Below are 18,134 nucleotides of genomic sequence, written 5' to 3' on the forward strand. Positions count from 1 at the left end.
AATATAATGTTTTAAGTATTTTTTATAATAGAAGTTTTTAAATTGAAGCACATTGCACTTTAAGTATTTTACTTTTTGTTAATTGGAGAAGTGAATGATATCATAATTGTATTAGGGTATTTATAGGGGGAAAATAATGAGAGAAATAGATTCTGATGAAATCCCCGGGCATAGGGAAGAAAGAGGTCAATCTTTAGTGTGTGTTGAATTTGTTTAATAAAGAAGACTGTGAGAGAATTCAGCCGTAGCAGTGTATTTTTCGTAGTGGATTGTGGACTTTATACACTGTTTGGCTCATTTTGGTGTTCATTCTTGTATTTTTTTGTTTAACTGCTTAAACAGGAATACATTCCTTTCCACAGTACTTATACTTACGTGTGTCGGTGATGTGTTATGTCGGCGATGTGGTCTCAGTGAACTCGTCTTCTGGTAAGTGATTTTTCGAGGACCTAATATGGATCCATATATATATATATATATATATATACATATATATATTTATATACACACACACATAAATAAATATATATATATATATATATATATATATATATATATATATATATATAGATCCCTGTCATATGATCGAAACCTCATTTGACTGAGACTATAAGACTGAAATTTCAGAATACTGAAAAGTCACTTGACTGAAACCCATAAGACTGAAACCCATAATACGTAATTTCAACATACTAAATTTTAAACTGCAGCATATAAAACCAGACCCAACCCCCACTATATATACTAACTCCAGCATCGCACTGTGGCATCACTGCAGTGCAATTTCTGTTTTATGTATGAGTTGCCTTTTTCTTTGAACTTAAAGATTTTGTAGCTGTTAATTTTTCCTCCTATCTCATGATCCTTGTTTGCTTTGTATGAAACACCTATACTGATAAAACATGCATAGTGTACTATATTAATTGTCCGGACTGGGGATAGGCTGTACACCTAACCAGCACTGGCATCCCGTTTTGCCCACAGGGTCGGGTGTCACTTCAACAGTGACCATCACCCAGAGCAAATGCCCACACTACCAACTGGTCAATCTAAGTGTCTTTGTGTTTACCCACAGTCAGTAGCTGCAAAGATGCCTAGTCAGACTCATTGCTGCACATAACCTCTGAATGGGTGTGTTGCTGTTGTGTGTAGCACTAACAACAGACAAATGGAAATGATTCAAAATGAAAACTTAGTCTGTCAGAGGAAGAGACATAGAATGGTAATGTTTATCATGCCTTCAAATGGTTACCGGTCCTTACCTCCTCTGGTGGTTGTCGCACTTTCTGCATGTACTTTCTAACAACTTCCTCTGGTGTCTTGCCTGCAAGTAAAGAAAGTAATAATCAGATCAGCATTCGTAGTCTTTATTCAAGGAGGACTCTGGCAGCAGTATAACATATGGATATTCTTTATCAGCATGCCATTGATCTAGTTTTTGCAATATTAGCATCCTCTTATGAAGTAATGCACATTTTGAGCCATCACCTGTTGTTGGCTGGCAGATGCCACTACATAAAGCTGACACTACCTAATGGGAAATCTTTTTTCTCACAGCTACAGAGCCATTAGTTATTCAGCTGTTTTCCATACAGCTGTCGTTTTTATTAGACTTTAAAGGGTTAGTAAATACTTTAAAACAAATTATTTTTTTACATAGAAGTACACACTTGAGAAGTTATAGTATGACTGTAGTAGGCAAAGTAATTTCAGGGTTGTTTTTCCACTGAGCAGCAGTTTACTGCTTTGAAATCCATCAGTGTTTTGCCAAAATTTAAAGTAGCAGCTAAGATAAAGTTCAAGTACAGTCCCAGCTTCTGAAGGATAAAAAAGTTAATAAAGAAGCTGCTGTTGAACATGCTGTGGAAGGATCTATGAGAAGTGGTAGTCAATGAGAAATAGAAGCCATCTCTTACTTTTTCATCAAGTTTCCCACCTCAGAAGAGTCAGTACAAGGAGATACAAAAAAATACGTCTTCTACATCAGTGAAAGAACAGGAGAGACAGAGGACAAAAAACAAGTCAATTTTATTTTAAAATCAAGTATTTCCAATCATAATCACTTAATTTCACCAAAGAAGGAAATGTTTATGTTGTACTGTTGAACAGCTGAAAATGTTTCCATGGTCCTGTTAGATTCTTTCATACACTGTTTGGACCATCTCATGGTTTCAACACGACAGGCGCTTCTAATTACATTTACTGATATGTCTGTTACCTTCAGCAGTACAAGCACTGCTGCTGACATTTTCAAACAAAAATAATGCAGTGTAGTAAAACAGGCAGAATAGATACAGGTAAATAGAACTGCTACAGGCCCTTAAAGCTGTAGGCCATTTAGTGAGGAAGAGAGTGAGTACTTTTGTAGACTTTTTAGATTAATATCCGAGTCATCTCATTTACCATATACAGCTAGAAAAATTAGTCATTCCCCATTTTCCTTAAAGAATATTTTTAGGGGTTACAATAACTACCCCTTGGAACTTGATGCTGATGTGACTGAGCAGTAATTCCATTCCTCTGTCACATTCAGGGAGACTATTTGGGTAAAGAAAGAGGTGCATCAATGGCACACTAAAACTCTCTTCACCAAAAAAAAAAGATTACAAGTGGTTGAAAATCACTTTCAGGAGAGTAATGAAACACGTGGCTGACTGCTGACTCTCAGTCCCAGCTTCTACAGTGTTGGCAAAGTACTTAAGGCCCCACATGATGGGCTGGGCTTACTTACGAATCATAAAGTTGACCTGGAATTAATGAATCTGCTGCATCACTAGGACAGATGACAACTCTGGCTTTGTCCACCCTACACCTTTACTTGGACTATAGGTTTGTAGACAAGTTGAGAAAAGTAGTCTGTGACTCAGCAGCTCTGGCAGTGAGATCTGGGTAGTATTTTACTCACATGATCCAGTATCTAAGCACATTTCTACAAAAGTAAATCATTCAAACCAAATCTAGCTTATCAAATAAATCCAGTTGTGCAAATAAAATACCAAACCCAAAAACAAAACACACCTGGAACCATGCAGAAAAGGGAAACTGTTGTTCAATCCAACAAGCGCTTTCACATCAACCAGACACTTCCTCATGTGGTACAAACACACATAAAAATACAAGTTGTTTTCCAGGATGGAGAGTTGATGACACAGCTCTTCACTGCCATACACCCCTCCCCAGTCCTTCCAGTCCCTGAACCACTAATAAAACTCAGGTAATCTGTGACATAGTCAGGGCTTTATCCCTGTATGTCACAGAGGCTGTGTTCACAATACCAAGAGTTTTGGTTTTGTACACAACACCAAGCTTCATTTATCCTTATTTGAAGACATTACATTCTAAGCTTCAAGTGGTGTGCTGTAAGTCCATCTCCAATCCTTTTGTTTGAAAGATCATTGGGTTCCAATGGAGCAAAAGCTCAACATTACTTTGAAGAAGCTGAGAGCACTGGCCTTACCACTGAAAACATTCAGAACCCATGGAGTGGAGAGTCATGCCCACACTATGTGCTGAAAGAAATACCCCAGGGATGAAGTCTGTGACCTCAAGAATTCCAGCCGTGCTTAGGGAACCTGAAAAAGGAGAGGCAGGGGCAAGAGTATAGGTCTTAAGGGGGAATGAGTGAATGGTTACACACCCTAGCCCCTAGTGGCTAGGGCAGTAGAGAAGCTGGAGGAGGAAACCAGGACTACAACAGTGATCATACTTGAACACCTAATATTTTGGCAAGTTATCTATGCAGATGTGTTATTTTCTGTGTGTAGATCACTTCTGCAGTCATTACTATGGGGAAGCTTTCCAAAGTGGGACATTTCAGGAAGGGTGGTTGGCTCACTGCTCAGGAGACTAGAAGCAATTCCAGCCCTTGTTTAGCTTACCACATATAGTCTGTAGTTTTTCTGTTTTTTTTTAACAAGAAACATCTTTACTAAATTGTCATGTACGACATACGCCATGTTACATTTATATGAATGACAGGAAATCATAGCGGCACAGTCTCAAGTTTTAAACTATTCATTTCAAACCGTACCAACACAACTGTGGCTGAAAACATTATATATCACTTTTAGCATATCCAGTCAATGTTAGTCAACCATTACCTAACTCATTCAAATCCTGTTTTCTTTTAAACAGTGTTCCTTCTTTGCATGTACTGATCCCACAGTTCCCATGTTTTCCTATGTAACTTGCTCCTACCCTTTTCTAAAGATCCCAGTTCCATTTGTTTGAACTCTGTTACTATCCTCACTACTTCTAGTAAAGCGAGTTTAGAGTTTTCCATTTTCTAGTAATTGCTCTTTTGGCAACCATCATAATTAGACTCAGCAAGGCCTTAGTATGTCTAGACAAGTTTGTATCATACCTCAAAAAAATCATTTTCCTAGTAATTCCAACTTGCTCACCCAGCATCTCCGACAGAGCAGTCTGCAGGAAATATTTAAAGTCTACCAACTCATTACAATCCCAGAAAATATGTTCCCAGATACCTCTTTCTTCCTCATCACACCTCCAACATTTGCTGTCTACCTGCTTGGGCAGTCTGTAGTGCTTTCAGAAAGTTTGAACCATGGGTCAGGTGGCTGTTTCTGAAATGTCGTACGCACTAACCCTTTCAAGCAGGCAGTGTTAGCCGCACTACCTCTTGTGGAATGGGGCCTGACTCTTTCCTGCAAGACCCTTCCATGAGTCTTGTAACAAACGTTAATTGCAGTGTGTGTGCCATTTTGAAATAGTTTGCTTTTTCACAGCTAACCCTTGCTTGTTTCCTGTAAAGGTGGCACACAGTCTGATTTTCTAAAGCCATTAGTGCTTTCCAAGTAGTAATTCAACTGTAAATGCACATCTAGGAAATACAGGATTCTTCCTGTATATCCTGGTTTCTGCAATCAACCTGCATATTTTTACATGTTAATTAACTTTCATTGTATAATTATCTACATAATGTGTACTACTTACCTGTACATTTCATTATTACAGTCTCCTTGTGCATCATTTACTGATGGCGTAGCAGATAATCCTTGCGAGTGAAGCACCTTGAAGATAGCAAACAGTTCAAGTAACAAAAAATATCTCAATGGTGCACCATGTAGCTTGCCATATATCTTGCCCAAATGACTTCAAATAGTCAAACGATTCATGGAAGCAACAATTTCTTTATTGTGGTAAAAATGGTAAGCGCTTTCACGTCTACAAGACGCTTCTTCAGACCTCTATGTTCAAGCGTTTACTTGTACATTAAATATCAACATAATTAACACATTCATTTAATCAATTAGAACAATTAAGACAATATCAATTTAAAGTGCAAGTGCATCTTGTTTAAAATCAATATATTAAGAGTTCTTGAAAAATGCATTTAAAATCAAAACAAGAATTGATGTATATTCCAAACTTAAAAACAATGTTGAAACATATAGAATGTAAAAAGTTATGCTTCTAATGTCTTAATGATAAACTTTTGCAACTATATGAAACTTAAAAGTCAAAAACCTTATAATGTATGGGGAGAGCGCATATCATATGTATATATCAATGTTTTAATGGTCTAGATAGTAAATGCGGCTTTATGGTAATTTTTTCATTAAGTCCAAATTTATGTGCTTGTAGCCTTAAAATCCATCGATTCTCTAATTCTTCTGTGTAGTTTTTGATGTTACCTAATCTATTGGTCCTAGTCACTGTCTCCAAGACCCCAAATTTAAAACTATGAGAAGACCCATATTCCATTATATGCCGTGCCAATGCATTGGTGTCATTCTCCTTGTTTACTGCGTATATGTGTTCTCTGATTCGTTCGCGAAGTGTCCTGTTTGTTTTACCTATGTAGAATTTATCACAAGTTGTGCATTGTGCAACATAAATTAAATCTTTCGTCTTGCAATCTGCATATCCTCTGTATATGTAAGTCTGACCAGTGTGGGGATGTGTGAAGTGTTCTTTGTCAGTTATATATTTGCATTGATTACATGTTCGACAAGGAAAGGTGCCTTTCCTTTGAGACTGGGGTGGATTCTTTCCAATTCTTTCATAGCATAGCATTCTTTTTAGAGATTTCATATTTTTATAGGCTATGCTTAGTTTGTCATCTATAAACATTCTAATTTTATCATCCATTAATAGAAGCTTCCAGTTGTTCTCTATTACTTTCTTTACTTGTCCATTCCTATTCGTGTATGGAATGACTAACCTATTTTTCTTACTTCTCATAGTGAGAGTATCTTCTTTCTCATGTGTCAGCCTATGAAAGAATGGTTTGCCTTCGTGTGTTCTAAGGCTATTGCATGTTCTGGTTATTTCTTTTACCTCCTTTTCTTTATATCCTCTAGCAGTAAATTTGTTGACCATGTCTGATTCCTGTTCTTCGAAAACCAAATCTTGTGTGGTAAGCTTAGATGTTCTCAATATCTGGTTCTTAACAATATTGGAATATATGTGTTTGGGATGCATGCTGTCACGGTGTAGCAGGTTGTTTCTCCAACTCGATTTCCTGAATATTTCTGTATCTATCCCTTGTGGCCCTTTTATAATCCTTACGTCTAAAAATTCAATCTCAGTATTAGAGTGTGAATCCTCAAAAACTAGGAAATCAGTAGTGCCATTCAGATATTTCACGAAGTCCTGTAGGTCTTTTACATTACCCCCCCATACAAAAAACACATCATCTACAAAACGACCATAATATTTAATAAATTCAGTATATGATGTATTGTTAAGTACGTACGTATCCTCCCAGTAGGCCAATACCAAATTGGCATAGGAGTTTGCACAGGGGGTGCCCATGGCTACCCCCTTCAGTTGCAAGAAATAACTATCTTCATGTGACAAAATGTTATTCTCTAGGACCATTTCTAATAATAACAGCAATTGTATCACCTTGTTGTTGGTTAGTCCTTTATCTAAGAGATAGAGCCTCACATATTCAGTGCCTATGTTGTTTGGTATGCAAGTAAACAAGGATTTGACATCTAAGGTTACAAGGATGTCATCCTTACCGAATGGCATCCTTTTATCAAATTGCGCTAAGTTTTCCAAAAATTGCTGAGTGTCTCTCAAAATATGCTCTGCTTCATTGACAAACGGTTTAAATTGTTTGTCCAAATAAATTGATATTGATTCTGTTATCCAGCCTTTGCTGGAAATAATGGGTCTAAGGGGGGGATCTGATACCTTTTTATGAATTTTTGGGAGACCTCTAAATGTGGGTACGAGTGGATCTTCTATTAAAAAATATTTATACAAATTCTCATCAATCACATTACTCAATAGCAAGTCATAAAGATGGCTGTGAAACTTCTTTATTAAGTTATTTAAAGAATATCTTCCCAATAACTTATATGTGGCTTGGTCTCCTAACATATCGGCTATTTTCATCATGTACATATCTCTGTCCATTATAACGACCGCTCCACCTTTGTCGGCCTGTCTAATGATGATATCCTTATTCCTTTGTAAATTGAACAGAGCCTTTCTTTCTGCACTGGACATATTGAAAAATTCAGTCTTTGTATCCTTATTGTGATATAAATTTATCAAATCAGTTTCACAAGCTCTCTCAAATACATCTAGAAGTGGATGTAGTGGTGGTATAAAAACAGATGGTTTTTTATATACATTTATACTCTCTGTATTGTCTAAGGCTAAATTACCATTGGAATGCATCATTTTCAGTGCAATATTTCTGGTAAACATCTTTATATCAATAATAAAATCAGTGACATCAGCTGTGTCAGAGGGTATAAAATTCAGACCTCTGTTTAATATTGACATTTCAAATTCATTAAGTTCATATTTAGAAATATTTACCACTAGTTCTTGCTGATTGACTTCAGGGCTTTCTTCTGCCTCTCGTATATTTCCTCCGTAAATTTTCTCTTCCTCACTTTGTTCTGTGGAGACCATCTCCTTCCTTCCTGTGTGTGGATGGGTAAGGGAAAAGATGGATATCCCTCTGTTTCAGCAAAAACCTCATTGTCACTACCTGTGAATACTACGGCCGAGCCATTTACTGGCGTCTTCCTGCGCACAACAGCCTCAGTTGTGTGCTCCTTATCTAAGGTTACAGTTCTATTCGATTTATTTCCTTCACAATTGGCGTGTATTTCTGCTGCCGTTGTAATCAACCTATGTCCATTGGCGTGTATAAGGGCTGCCGTTGTGGTCTGCCTTTTACTGGTGATGGTATCTCCGATGTTATCCCCAGTGACCATATTATTATTCGGAGACTCCGTATTGTTATTGACTCCTGTTGATGAGGTTGTGGGTGGAGTCCCACTATTCGTGACTGACGGCTCCTTGGATTGACGCGTGGTATGTACCTGTCCCGCCCGACCAATGGAATTAGCATTCTGTTCAGTGAACCTCTCCCTCGGCCAAGAGAATACCTGACCTTTGCGAAAATCGACAAAGTCCCTTTCTAGTTTCTTTTTCTTTTCTGAGAGGGACTTATTGTCTATTGTGTGTAACATGGTTTTTAAATCACTATATAATGTGTCGAGTTCATTATCATTTAGTAGATTGGCCACTTCGGATTCTATCTTTTTTATCTCTATTGTAAGAGTATCTTCCGATGTGGAGAAATGTTCTATTAGTAGTCTCATGTACGAAAAACTTGTTTCCAGATTCAATTTTTGCCACTTACCAAGTAGCTCCGGGTATGTTGTGCCGTATGTCGGCATCTTTAGGATCCGTAGACCCCTGGGCACAAGTCGGAAGCTTAAACATGCTTCCATGTGCAATCGTTGCCATTGCACACTTTTCAATTTGTGTAACAAGTTCTCTAGACGCCTTGTAAGCATAATTACGTCCATATTATGCTTATGGTTGGCATCAGTGGAAGTAGCATCCGATAAATCTTTGGCTGTCAACTTTAGTAATGGATTCAATGTCATTTCCATGATGTGGTTCAAATGTAGTGCCTTTTCAGGTCTCAAGTTGTCCATATCCGTTATTGTAATGGAATCAGCTGCCATGTCTCGCTCGGAAAAAACAATTCAAACAAACAGCGTAGCAGATAATCCTTGCGAGTGAAGCACCTTGAAGATAGCAAACAGTTCAAGTAACAAAAAATATCTCAATGGTGCACCATGTAGCTTGCCATATATCTTGCCCAAATGACTTCAAATAGTCAAACGATTCATGGAAGCAACAGTGTTTAAAATCTTATTATAGTTGAAGGTTAAAGTTGAACTAATATTTTCAGATATAATAATCAAAAGGTATTCTAAAGAGGAGACTCTTCTACCAATTATATGATTTGTATTTAAATGGAAATCACCTTTCCTATTCAGTAACATGTGACTTGATTTGGATTTACTAAAACAAAGGCCTGAATTGAGAAAAAACTTTCCCACTTGTAAGCCCAACTCCTGTATAGATTCTTCTGAAACAGGTAAGGTGAGGAGTATATCATCAGCAAAAAGTATAATTCTGGTGAGAAACTGATTGTATATTTGCTTAAGTTTTTTTATTTTAAAGTCACAACGAATTATTGATGCAAATAATTCTGTTGATAGGGCAAATAAGATGGGAGACATAGGACAACCTTGTTTAGTACCCTTAGTTATTTCAATGGCTTCAGAGGTAAATGGTCCCAGTTTTACATAGGCAAGATTATTTTATATATGTTTTTTATCAGATTAATGAAATGTGGGGGAAACTCAAAGTTCTAAAATTTTAAAAAGATAATCCCATTTCAATGAATCAAAGGCTTTTTCTATATCTAATGCAATTATGAGAGCTTCTAAATTATCTCTGTTTATTACGTCAATAAGAGTTAAAATTCTTTGAATATTGTCATAAGTATGTCTATTATAAATAAATCCTGTTTGATCTTCATTTATGACTTGAATCAGAGATTTTTTAATTCTGTTAACCAAGATAGACATGAATATTTTATAATCATTATTGAGTAATGAGATTGGTCTGTATGAGCTGCAAAGACTGGGATCTTTATTTTCCTTTTTTATGGTGTGATTAATGAATACCTCCAAGAGGGTGGGATTATATTTTGAGAATGTATTTCATTTAAGGTTTTATAAAATAGAGAAATTGCTGAATATGGAAATATTTTACATTGTCCCATTATTATTCCATCAATGCCTGGAGCTTTATTGTTTTTGCTCTCTTTGATTTTTTTGGTCATTTCTTTGAGGGAGATTTGTTTTCCAGTATCAGTTTTTAATTTTTCAGGTATTTTTTTTTATTTTAGTAAGATTTGTATCTATATCTAAGAAGTTGGATTTATTGTTGTTATACAGATAATGTTCAGCATAGTGAAATTTAAAGGCATCAAGAATATCATTTACATCGGATACTTTTTTCTTATTTTTCCCTTCATGGATTATATTTGTAATGTTATTTTCCATGTTTTGCCTTCTTATTCTCATTGCTAGATTGTGTACATGTTTTGGGGAAACTGAATATGAAGTGTGTTTTAATTTTTCTAATGCTAAATTTGTTTTGTGAGCTAAAATTTCATTGTATTTTTTATTTAATTCCTCAATTTCTCTTATTTTGTTAAGCGAACCCCTTGTATCACCAGTATTGTTATTAATTTCTATATTTTTTTTTTTAATGTTATGCAAACCTGATTCCCATTTTTTGTTTTATTTTTGAACCAAGTTAGGATTCTACCATATAGAAATGCCTTTAAAGTGTCCCCATAGAATTACAATGCTTGTATTCTCAGTGTGATTGGTGTCTAAAAATATTGGCTTTCTGAAACTAACCAAGGCTTGAATTGTTTTACTTTAGTGATATAAGCAGGGATTCTCAGTGCATAGATTGATCTTTTAAAATCTATTTGAAATGTAAGTATTAGTGAGTCGTGGTCTGAGAAAGGACATGGGATTATGGAAAAATGTGTTATTTTCATATCTAAATCCTGGGATATAAAAATTTTATCTATTCTTGTTTGGGTGTTAAATCTGAAATCTTGGTGAGAATATAATGAATTATATTCTTTGTACCTATATGTATCAATTAGTTTTAAATTTTCACTTCACTTCTTAAGATATTTCCCTATGGAAGTAAGATGAAGATTTCTTTTGTTAGTGGTCTCTAAATGATCTAGAATGCAATTAAAGTCCCCTACTATTATTAAATTGCCCTTATACACCTTGTTAATTAAACATGATAACCCTATACCAGGTACCCAGTATATATTTACCAGTGTCCAAATTCTGTTATGAAATCGTATTATTACAATTGTTCTTTATCCTCATAATTATAAATGATCTGGGGATTAGTTACATTTTTCCTCCAAAGTATAAAGACTCCTCTAATTTTTTTTGTTTTGTTTTTGTATATGAATGAGATAGTATTAAGTAGTAATTTGTCCTCCAGATGAAATTATCATTAGTTTAAAGTGAGATTCTTGTAAAAATATGACTTGCGCTTTATGTAATTTTAACTATCTTAATAAATTTGATCTTTTCATTGGATTATTTAGACCATTAATATTTAAGGAAAGTAAGGTTAAAGCTGTCATTTTATATGTTTTTATGATGTAAGTTATGATTAGAGACACTGTTAGAATTCTTTCTACACTGAAGGTTTGTAGAAATATATTGTTGATGTGTAATACAATTTGACTGAGTTTGCCCATTAGATAGTCTGAAATACGTTTCAAAAAGGGCCAATAAAGAAGAGAAAAAATAAAGAACATATAGATAAACATTTTTAACCAAGTAAATGGTGAGTTTAATAACCTTTTTAACAAACATGGAGTGAAAAACCCTCCTAATCTGAGAGAACAAGTATGTTCAATCAGATTTTCCCTCAAATCTTTCAATAAGATTGAAAAAATCTCAAATGACTCTGAGCTCCAAATTTAGTATCCTGAAGATATCTTACTTATAATTGGAGTTAGTAATAATACTAACAATTCTTTAGGAAATATCATTAGTATAAATTTAGTATGAAAGATTAATCAAACATCTACAATTAGTTCTAAATTTACAAAGTAATTAGAGTTTATATGTTTTTCTCCAAACAAAAAGATTACAGAGTGCATACATAGATATTCCTTTCTATACATTATTACTTTTGTGAAACTTTTTGAACTTAAATTACAGAAATAATGATATTGTAAAGTTAGTAATAATTCTAATTAAATGTTTGTTAGTATATTTCTAAGTTAGTGTCTTTTTATGTATTAATATAGCTTTCTTTAATCATGGGTATTATTTATTTTACAGTAAGTGAAACTTTGAATAATTTATATATTAGTTGTTAATTTCTACACTCTATAATGTAATGCAAGTTTAAATACTTGTCGTGGACTAGTTATTTGAGACAATACAATAAACAATCCACAACAGATTAACTGTTTGTTGTTAACAATGCATCCTTATTTCATGAACAAGGCATATTTCTAGGTTGAAAGTCGCTTAATTGTAATGATAATACTATTATTAAAATAAAACTGATAAGCAGAAATAGCTATTCCTTATGAATCTGAGAAGAACAGAAGATTAATATGTTCCTAGTTCAAATATGAATGAAAACTGTATTATATACAGCCTATAGGTTTTAGTATATTGTGCTTAAAATATGATTAGAATTTTTACGTAAATCTAACATATCCTACTCTATGCAAATTTAAGTATTTAATAACAAAGAGTCATCACAAAATTACAATAATCCTATGGGTTGATTATAGCCCATTACAGCTGTTTAGTAATAGAACAACTGCAGATTACAAAATCATTTATATAGATTTTTATGATCAAGAAAGATATTTTCTAAGCTAATAATTTCAATAAGTATTGATCTGGTTTCCCTTATATGTCAAACATATTGTATTGTATAAGATGACCCAAAATCCAGCATACATATCTAGACTACAAAAAGGGCAATAATAGATATGTGCAGACAACATGACAATGACAATGTAAACTATAAAGCACTGTGATGGGAGAGCAAGAATGTAATTAATATGATAATTATTTGCTTCTGTTAATGAGAAATTGCTATTGTATACATAAAACATGTTTTTGCACAAGATCATATTGAGGCAAACAAAGGTATCACAACAGTATTACTGAGTGATAACAAAATTAGTGAAAACTGTACAAAGTAATCTTATTAAATGACAATTAATTAGCTTTACTGAATCAAAAATTTTTTTTAAGTGAACACTGTAACTAAATCAGTTGTCAGTTCCAAGGTTTAGTGCATGACATTCATTCTGAGCTTGCTTCAGTTTACATAAGGGAGTTCACTCTCAGTAAAAAAACACTTAGCAAAATGCACAGGACTTTAAATTTTGCATTGCATGTAGTAAAACGGAATTATCAATGAACAGTTTTGAAAGGTGTTTGCTCCTATAACAAATAGCAGCTCACATTATGAATTGTGATGTGATGCCTTTAAAAAAAATGTAATAATTTGTTAGTAACTGGGATTTTATTCTACTATATAATCACCACTATAAGTAGCTTTTAGTGCAAGGAATTGACTCCGTGGACAGAAAAAGCTACAGCCAGTTAAGCTCCTGTTCAAGAGAGTTAAATTAAACATTTAAAAAAAAGTTTTGGAATAAACGAGGCTGTAGGTCTTTAAATAATAATAAGAAGGAAAAAAAACATTACTAGTTTTAGATTGTAGTTCAGCCCTCTTGCTGTTTAAAAGTGTGAGCTAGTTCACACCATGACAGAACTGAAAGCATTCGTGATTTCCACTGTACTATGTCTCTTTTTTAAAAAAATGAGCATTACAGGCTTAGAGCTTTGTTCGCCAGTTTAAATCCAGAACAGGAAAAATGTAAGTAACTGTGTAGTGTAATATAAAGTCAGACAGTGTACTGGGAAACATGATATGTGATTTGTGATTCATTCAGTGCGATCATGTGTTTCAAGTGAAGTGGACGTTTGGTTTGATTTGGTTGTCATGTCAACTGAAGTGATAGGATCAGGATTCTGAACATGCAATGTGTTCTAATTAATAGAAATAATAAGATGATTTATGTGTTTAAAGGCAAAACAGTCTAGTGAAGGCGTATTTAAGGAGCTCGTGGCTAAGTTAAGTAAAAGATTGACAACAAACGGCTTCTCGGAATTTTACACCGCTACTAAGTGGATTTATCTCGTCTTACTGTTTAACCAAGAAGCCTTTAATAGATTAAACAATACGTTTAGAATTAAACATTTGTCATAAATAAATAAGTCAAAAGATGAAATTTGTCCCTATAAAGAAACATCTTGAGATAATAAATACAGCAATCCTATATTTAAAGAAAGTGAACACTGCAGAAGCTACCAAGTCTATATAAATAAAAATTTAAAGATAAATAAAGCAGCAAATATCACTACATAAATAAATATGAATAATAATCCCGAGTTTGTGAAAATGTTATTCTTTTTTTTTTTTTAAATATGTCAGGAATAGATAACATGACTTCATGATGTATGCAAAATCTAGATGCATGAAATATGTAAATCAGTGTGTTGGGAAAGAAAGTGAAGTGAAAGGTACTTTAAAGGTTTAAATATGAGATCATACCTTAGTAGAAGCTTTGAGAGATTTAGTGGTATCTAGATTTTTGAGTTCAGTTCTTAGTTTTTTTTTTTTTTTCCAGAGGATCTCTTCAAAGTAGAAATTGTTGACCATTCCATTTCTTCTGGAATTGAAATTATATTGCTGTTTTTAATTAAAGAAGATGCTTCCTCAAGATTATTGAAGGTTCTCATGTCATTGTTGTAAAAAATTCTGATTTTGGCAGGATAGACAAGCTGAGTCCTTATTTTATTTTCCTTGAGGAGTTTCACCAGGGGCCAGGTTTTCTTTCTTAGTTCTAGTACCCTTGAAGAGTAGTCACTGTCAAATCTTATTTGACATTGTTTGTAAGTAAATGGGCTTTTCCTCCATGCAGACCTAAGAACCATTTCTTTGTCCATAAATGATAGAAATTTTACCACAATGGATCTCCGAGGTGTATTTGATGAAGGTGATGGTTTTCCAGTAGCCCTGTGTGCTCTCTTTATTCCAGTAGATAGTCCTTCTTTCAGATCTAGAATTTCAGGTAGCCAAGAAGATAACCTCACCTTCGGATTTTTCTGGAAGACCAAAGATCCTTATGTTTGTTCTTCTTTCCCTATTCTCAAGATCATCTACTTTACTAATTAGCCGATTGTTCTGTTGCAGAAGAAATTAACATTGGTATTCATCTTCTTTAAGTCTCCCATCTATGTCATTGAGTGAAGTTTCAATATCTGATAGTTTTGTTTGTTGTTGTGAAGAATTTCCATAAAGACATCAAATTGTTTTTGGCAATTTTCTTTAAGGTTTTCTAGATCTTCAGTGAACCTGTCAATTTTCAAAGATAAATCATGTAGAGTAGCAGACATCAGTTGAATTTTTTTTCAGAGTGGTGTCTGAATGGGAGTTCTTAGAGTTATTTATTTCCACACAATTAAAGTAGCCTTCAGGTTAATTTGACAGGAACATTTCGAAGTATTCCCTTCAAAGTTGGTAATCTTATAGTTTAGAAGTTCATTTATAATATTTTTCTAGATTTGTTTATAAAAATTAATTATTTTCCTGTTTTCTAGTATAAACTTGTGGAGCTCAGAAAAGTTGCTGCTATCAGTTGGCCATCTAGGCTCTGCCCCTTATTTTCTCAACTTTTTGATGACCGACTTCACTGTGCTCCATGGTATATCCAATGCTGTGGAAATTTTTTTGTACCCTTCTCCTGACAGATACCTTTCAACAATTAGATCCCTTTGATGCTTTGTAAGCTGCCTGCGAACCATGGCTTTTGCTGTAGCAGGCAACTGAGTAAATGTCAGGAAAAGCCTACTAGGACAGCTGAACTTTATTTGGTGTTAATCAGAGTCTCTTAAATTGATGGTAGGTGTGTACCCAAGAAGACTGAATGCTTAATTAAATCAAAAGGTGCTTTAACAAAGTATTAGTTTAAGGGTGTGCACACTTACACAACCAGCTTATTGTACGTTTTTTATTTTTTATATTTTTCCCCGAACAGATTTGTTTGCTTTTCAATTGAATTGTAGATGTTATAGGTCACATTAAAGGTGGGAAAAGTTTTGAAATGATTTATTGTGGTCTATTTTTTTTTATATCACAAACACCTGACATTTTGACAGGGCTGTGTATACCTTTTCTATCCACTGTGTGTGTGTGTGTATGTGTGTATATATATATATATATATATATATATATATATATATATATATATATATATATATATATGAGAAAACCAGCAACAACCCAGAGATGTATAAAAGTCCCAAGAACCCAATGATCAGGCAGCAGCGATGTAGCCAAGTAAATTGGTATAAAACAACGTACTGTCTCAAATAAAACAGCGGTTCCAAAAATCCAATCTTCAGTGTAAAACAGACAGTGAGTATATTTTACGTAGCTTTATATACAGCGTATTTAAGACTTATTGTTATCAGATGTATTTTAATTGTCAATTTATTATCTTGTTAATTAATTATGTGTGTAAGTATTTAAACAGAGTTGTGCTGTATTGTATTAACGTCTAATGAAGCGGGCAGGGAGTCCGTGAAAGCGCTTACGTTGTTCTGGTTTTAGTAATAAATTTTGTCTGTTTTACACTGAAGATTGGATTTTTGGAACCGCTGTTTTATTTGAGACAGTACGTTGTTTTATACCAGTTTACTTGGCTACATCGCTGCTGCCTGATCATTGGGTTCTTGGGACTTATATATATATATATATATATATATATATATATATAGACACACACACACACGATAGGTAGATATAGACAAAGATTTTTTTTTTATTGAGTCTGTTTCCCCGCTTTCTGTTGAGCATCAGCTATCTTCTAGCCAGGTAGTGCATTCATCCCCATTACCAGGGAGAGAGCTGACTGGGAGGGGCCTAATTCAGGCAGTCATCGGTGTGGTTTGTGGTGTTTCTTATGCAGCTTTAACATATCCCCTTGCACTTAGTGTAGTGCAGGGAAGGGAACATGCAATAGGTCTGCTCATAAAGGATGTTCCCTCACTTCTGCAAGGGGGGATTCCCTTCAAGCAGCCCCCCCAAAAAAGTACTGAAAGTGTTTTCCCCATTTCTAATAGCAAAATCATATCTAGCTGATATGTCCCAGAGTTCTTTCAACCTCCCAACCCTCCGGTGAGAGAGGAGCATGACACACCCCTTCATCTGTTCCCCTTTCCACTTGGCTTCTCCAGTGTCAGGCTGCTAACTGAACCCCAAACACCTAGGTCACAATCACGGATCCACACAACCAGGCTGAAATCACATATATTGTACTCCTGTAATTATTTCTTTATAAACATGATATTTCATTCATTCATTGAGAATGATGGGAATATTGATTAAGATCTGAATAATACACATAATAATATAAAATAAGTTTTAGGAACACTGGTATATTTCTTCAGGAGCTTCTAATTACAACTACCCCATCAGCACTGTCCACATAGTGTAGCTACTGACAATACAGCACTGCAGTGTCATGTACTGAGAAGTTAAATCATGGGACAATCTCTTTAATTATACTTTTTGTAACAGACCCGCTGAGGCCACACATTTTCTGAAGTGTAGTACCACAAAACAGCAACAAACTAAGGTTTAAATCAAACAAGCTTCTGCAGTTTTGCACTGAAGAAATCTGTTTGGGTTTGTGCGCACCTTGGCTTACTGCTGTTCTGTGGTACTGCACATCAGAATAAAACTATATTTATGGTTATTTTTGTTTAATGTCATACTTTTCTAAAAACATTTGCTGACATGCACACCCTCAGGCCACTCAGATCACTGTTTATTATTATTATTATTATTTTATATGGATCAGTATTCCAGGCACAGAGTAGTAGTTAATATCCCCAGTAAATGCAGTGGAGGCCAGTAGGGCTCAAACATCAGTATTTAGGTTTTGCAATGTATTGCCTTAACTACTTCACAGCACTGTTTCACTTTTGAACTCTGAAAAATAGCTGTACTTTAAATTCGTTTGTGTAAAAAAGAAGAAGAGAAAAATGTGAAATGAAAGACAAATGTTTTCTCAGAATACTACATCATAAGAAAATGCTGATAATCTGACATTCTAATTCTGGAAACATAAGGAGTTGTGTCTAAGTCCTTGAGAATGTTATATTTACTAACTTAAAAAA

General features: G+C 34.4%; 1 protein-coding gene across 1 annotated transcript in view; it reads right to left on the bottom strand.

Annotated features, from left to right (window-relative positions):
* Nucleotides 1-18,134, bottom strand: part of DTX4 (deltex E3 ubiquitin ligase 4) — a 443,998-nt gene that overhangs the window by 98,127 nt on the left and 327,737 nt on the right. Inside the window, exon 5 of the mRNA XM_044084062.1 lies at nucleotides 1,263-1,324. Coding sequence (XP_043939997.1) covers nucleotides 1,263-1,324 — 62 coding nt within the window. The remainder of the gene's footprint in view (nucleotides 1-1,262; nucleotides 1,325-18,134) is intronic.

The sequence above is a fragment of the Protopterus annectens genome, chromosome 9.part0 (assembly GCF_019279795.1).
Source record: "Protopterus annectens isolate FY-2018-M chromosome 9.part0, PAN1.0, whole genome shotgun sequence".
Lineage (NCBI taxonomy): Eukaryota > Metazoa > Chordata > Ceratodontiformes > Protopteridae > Protopterus > Protopterus annectens.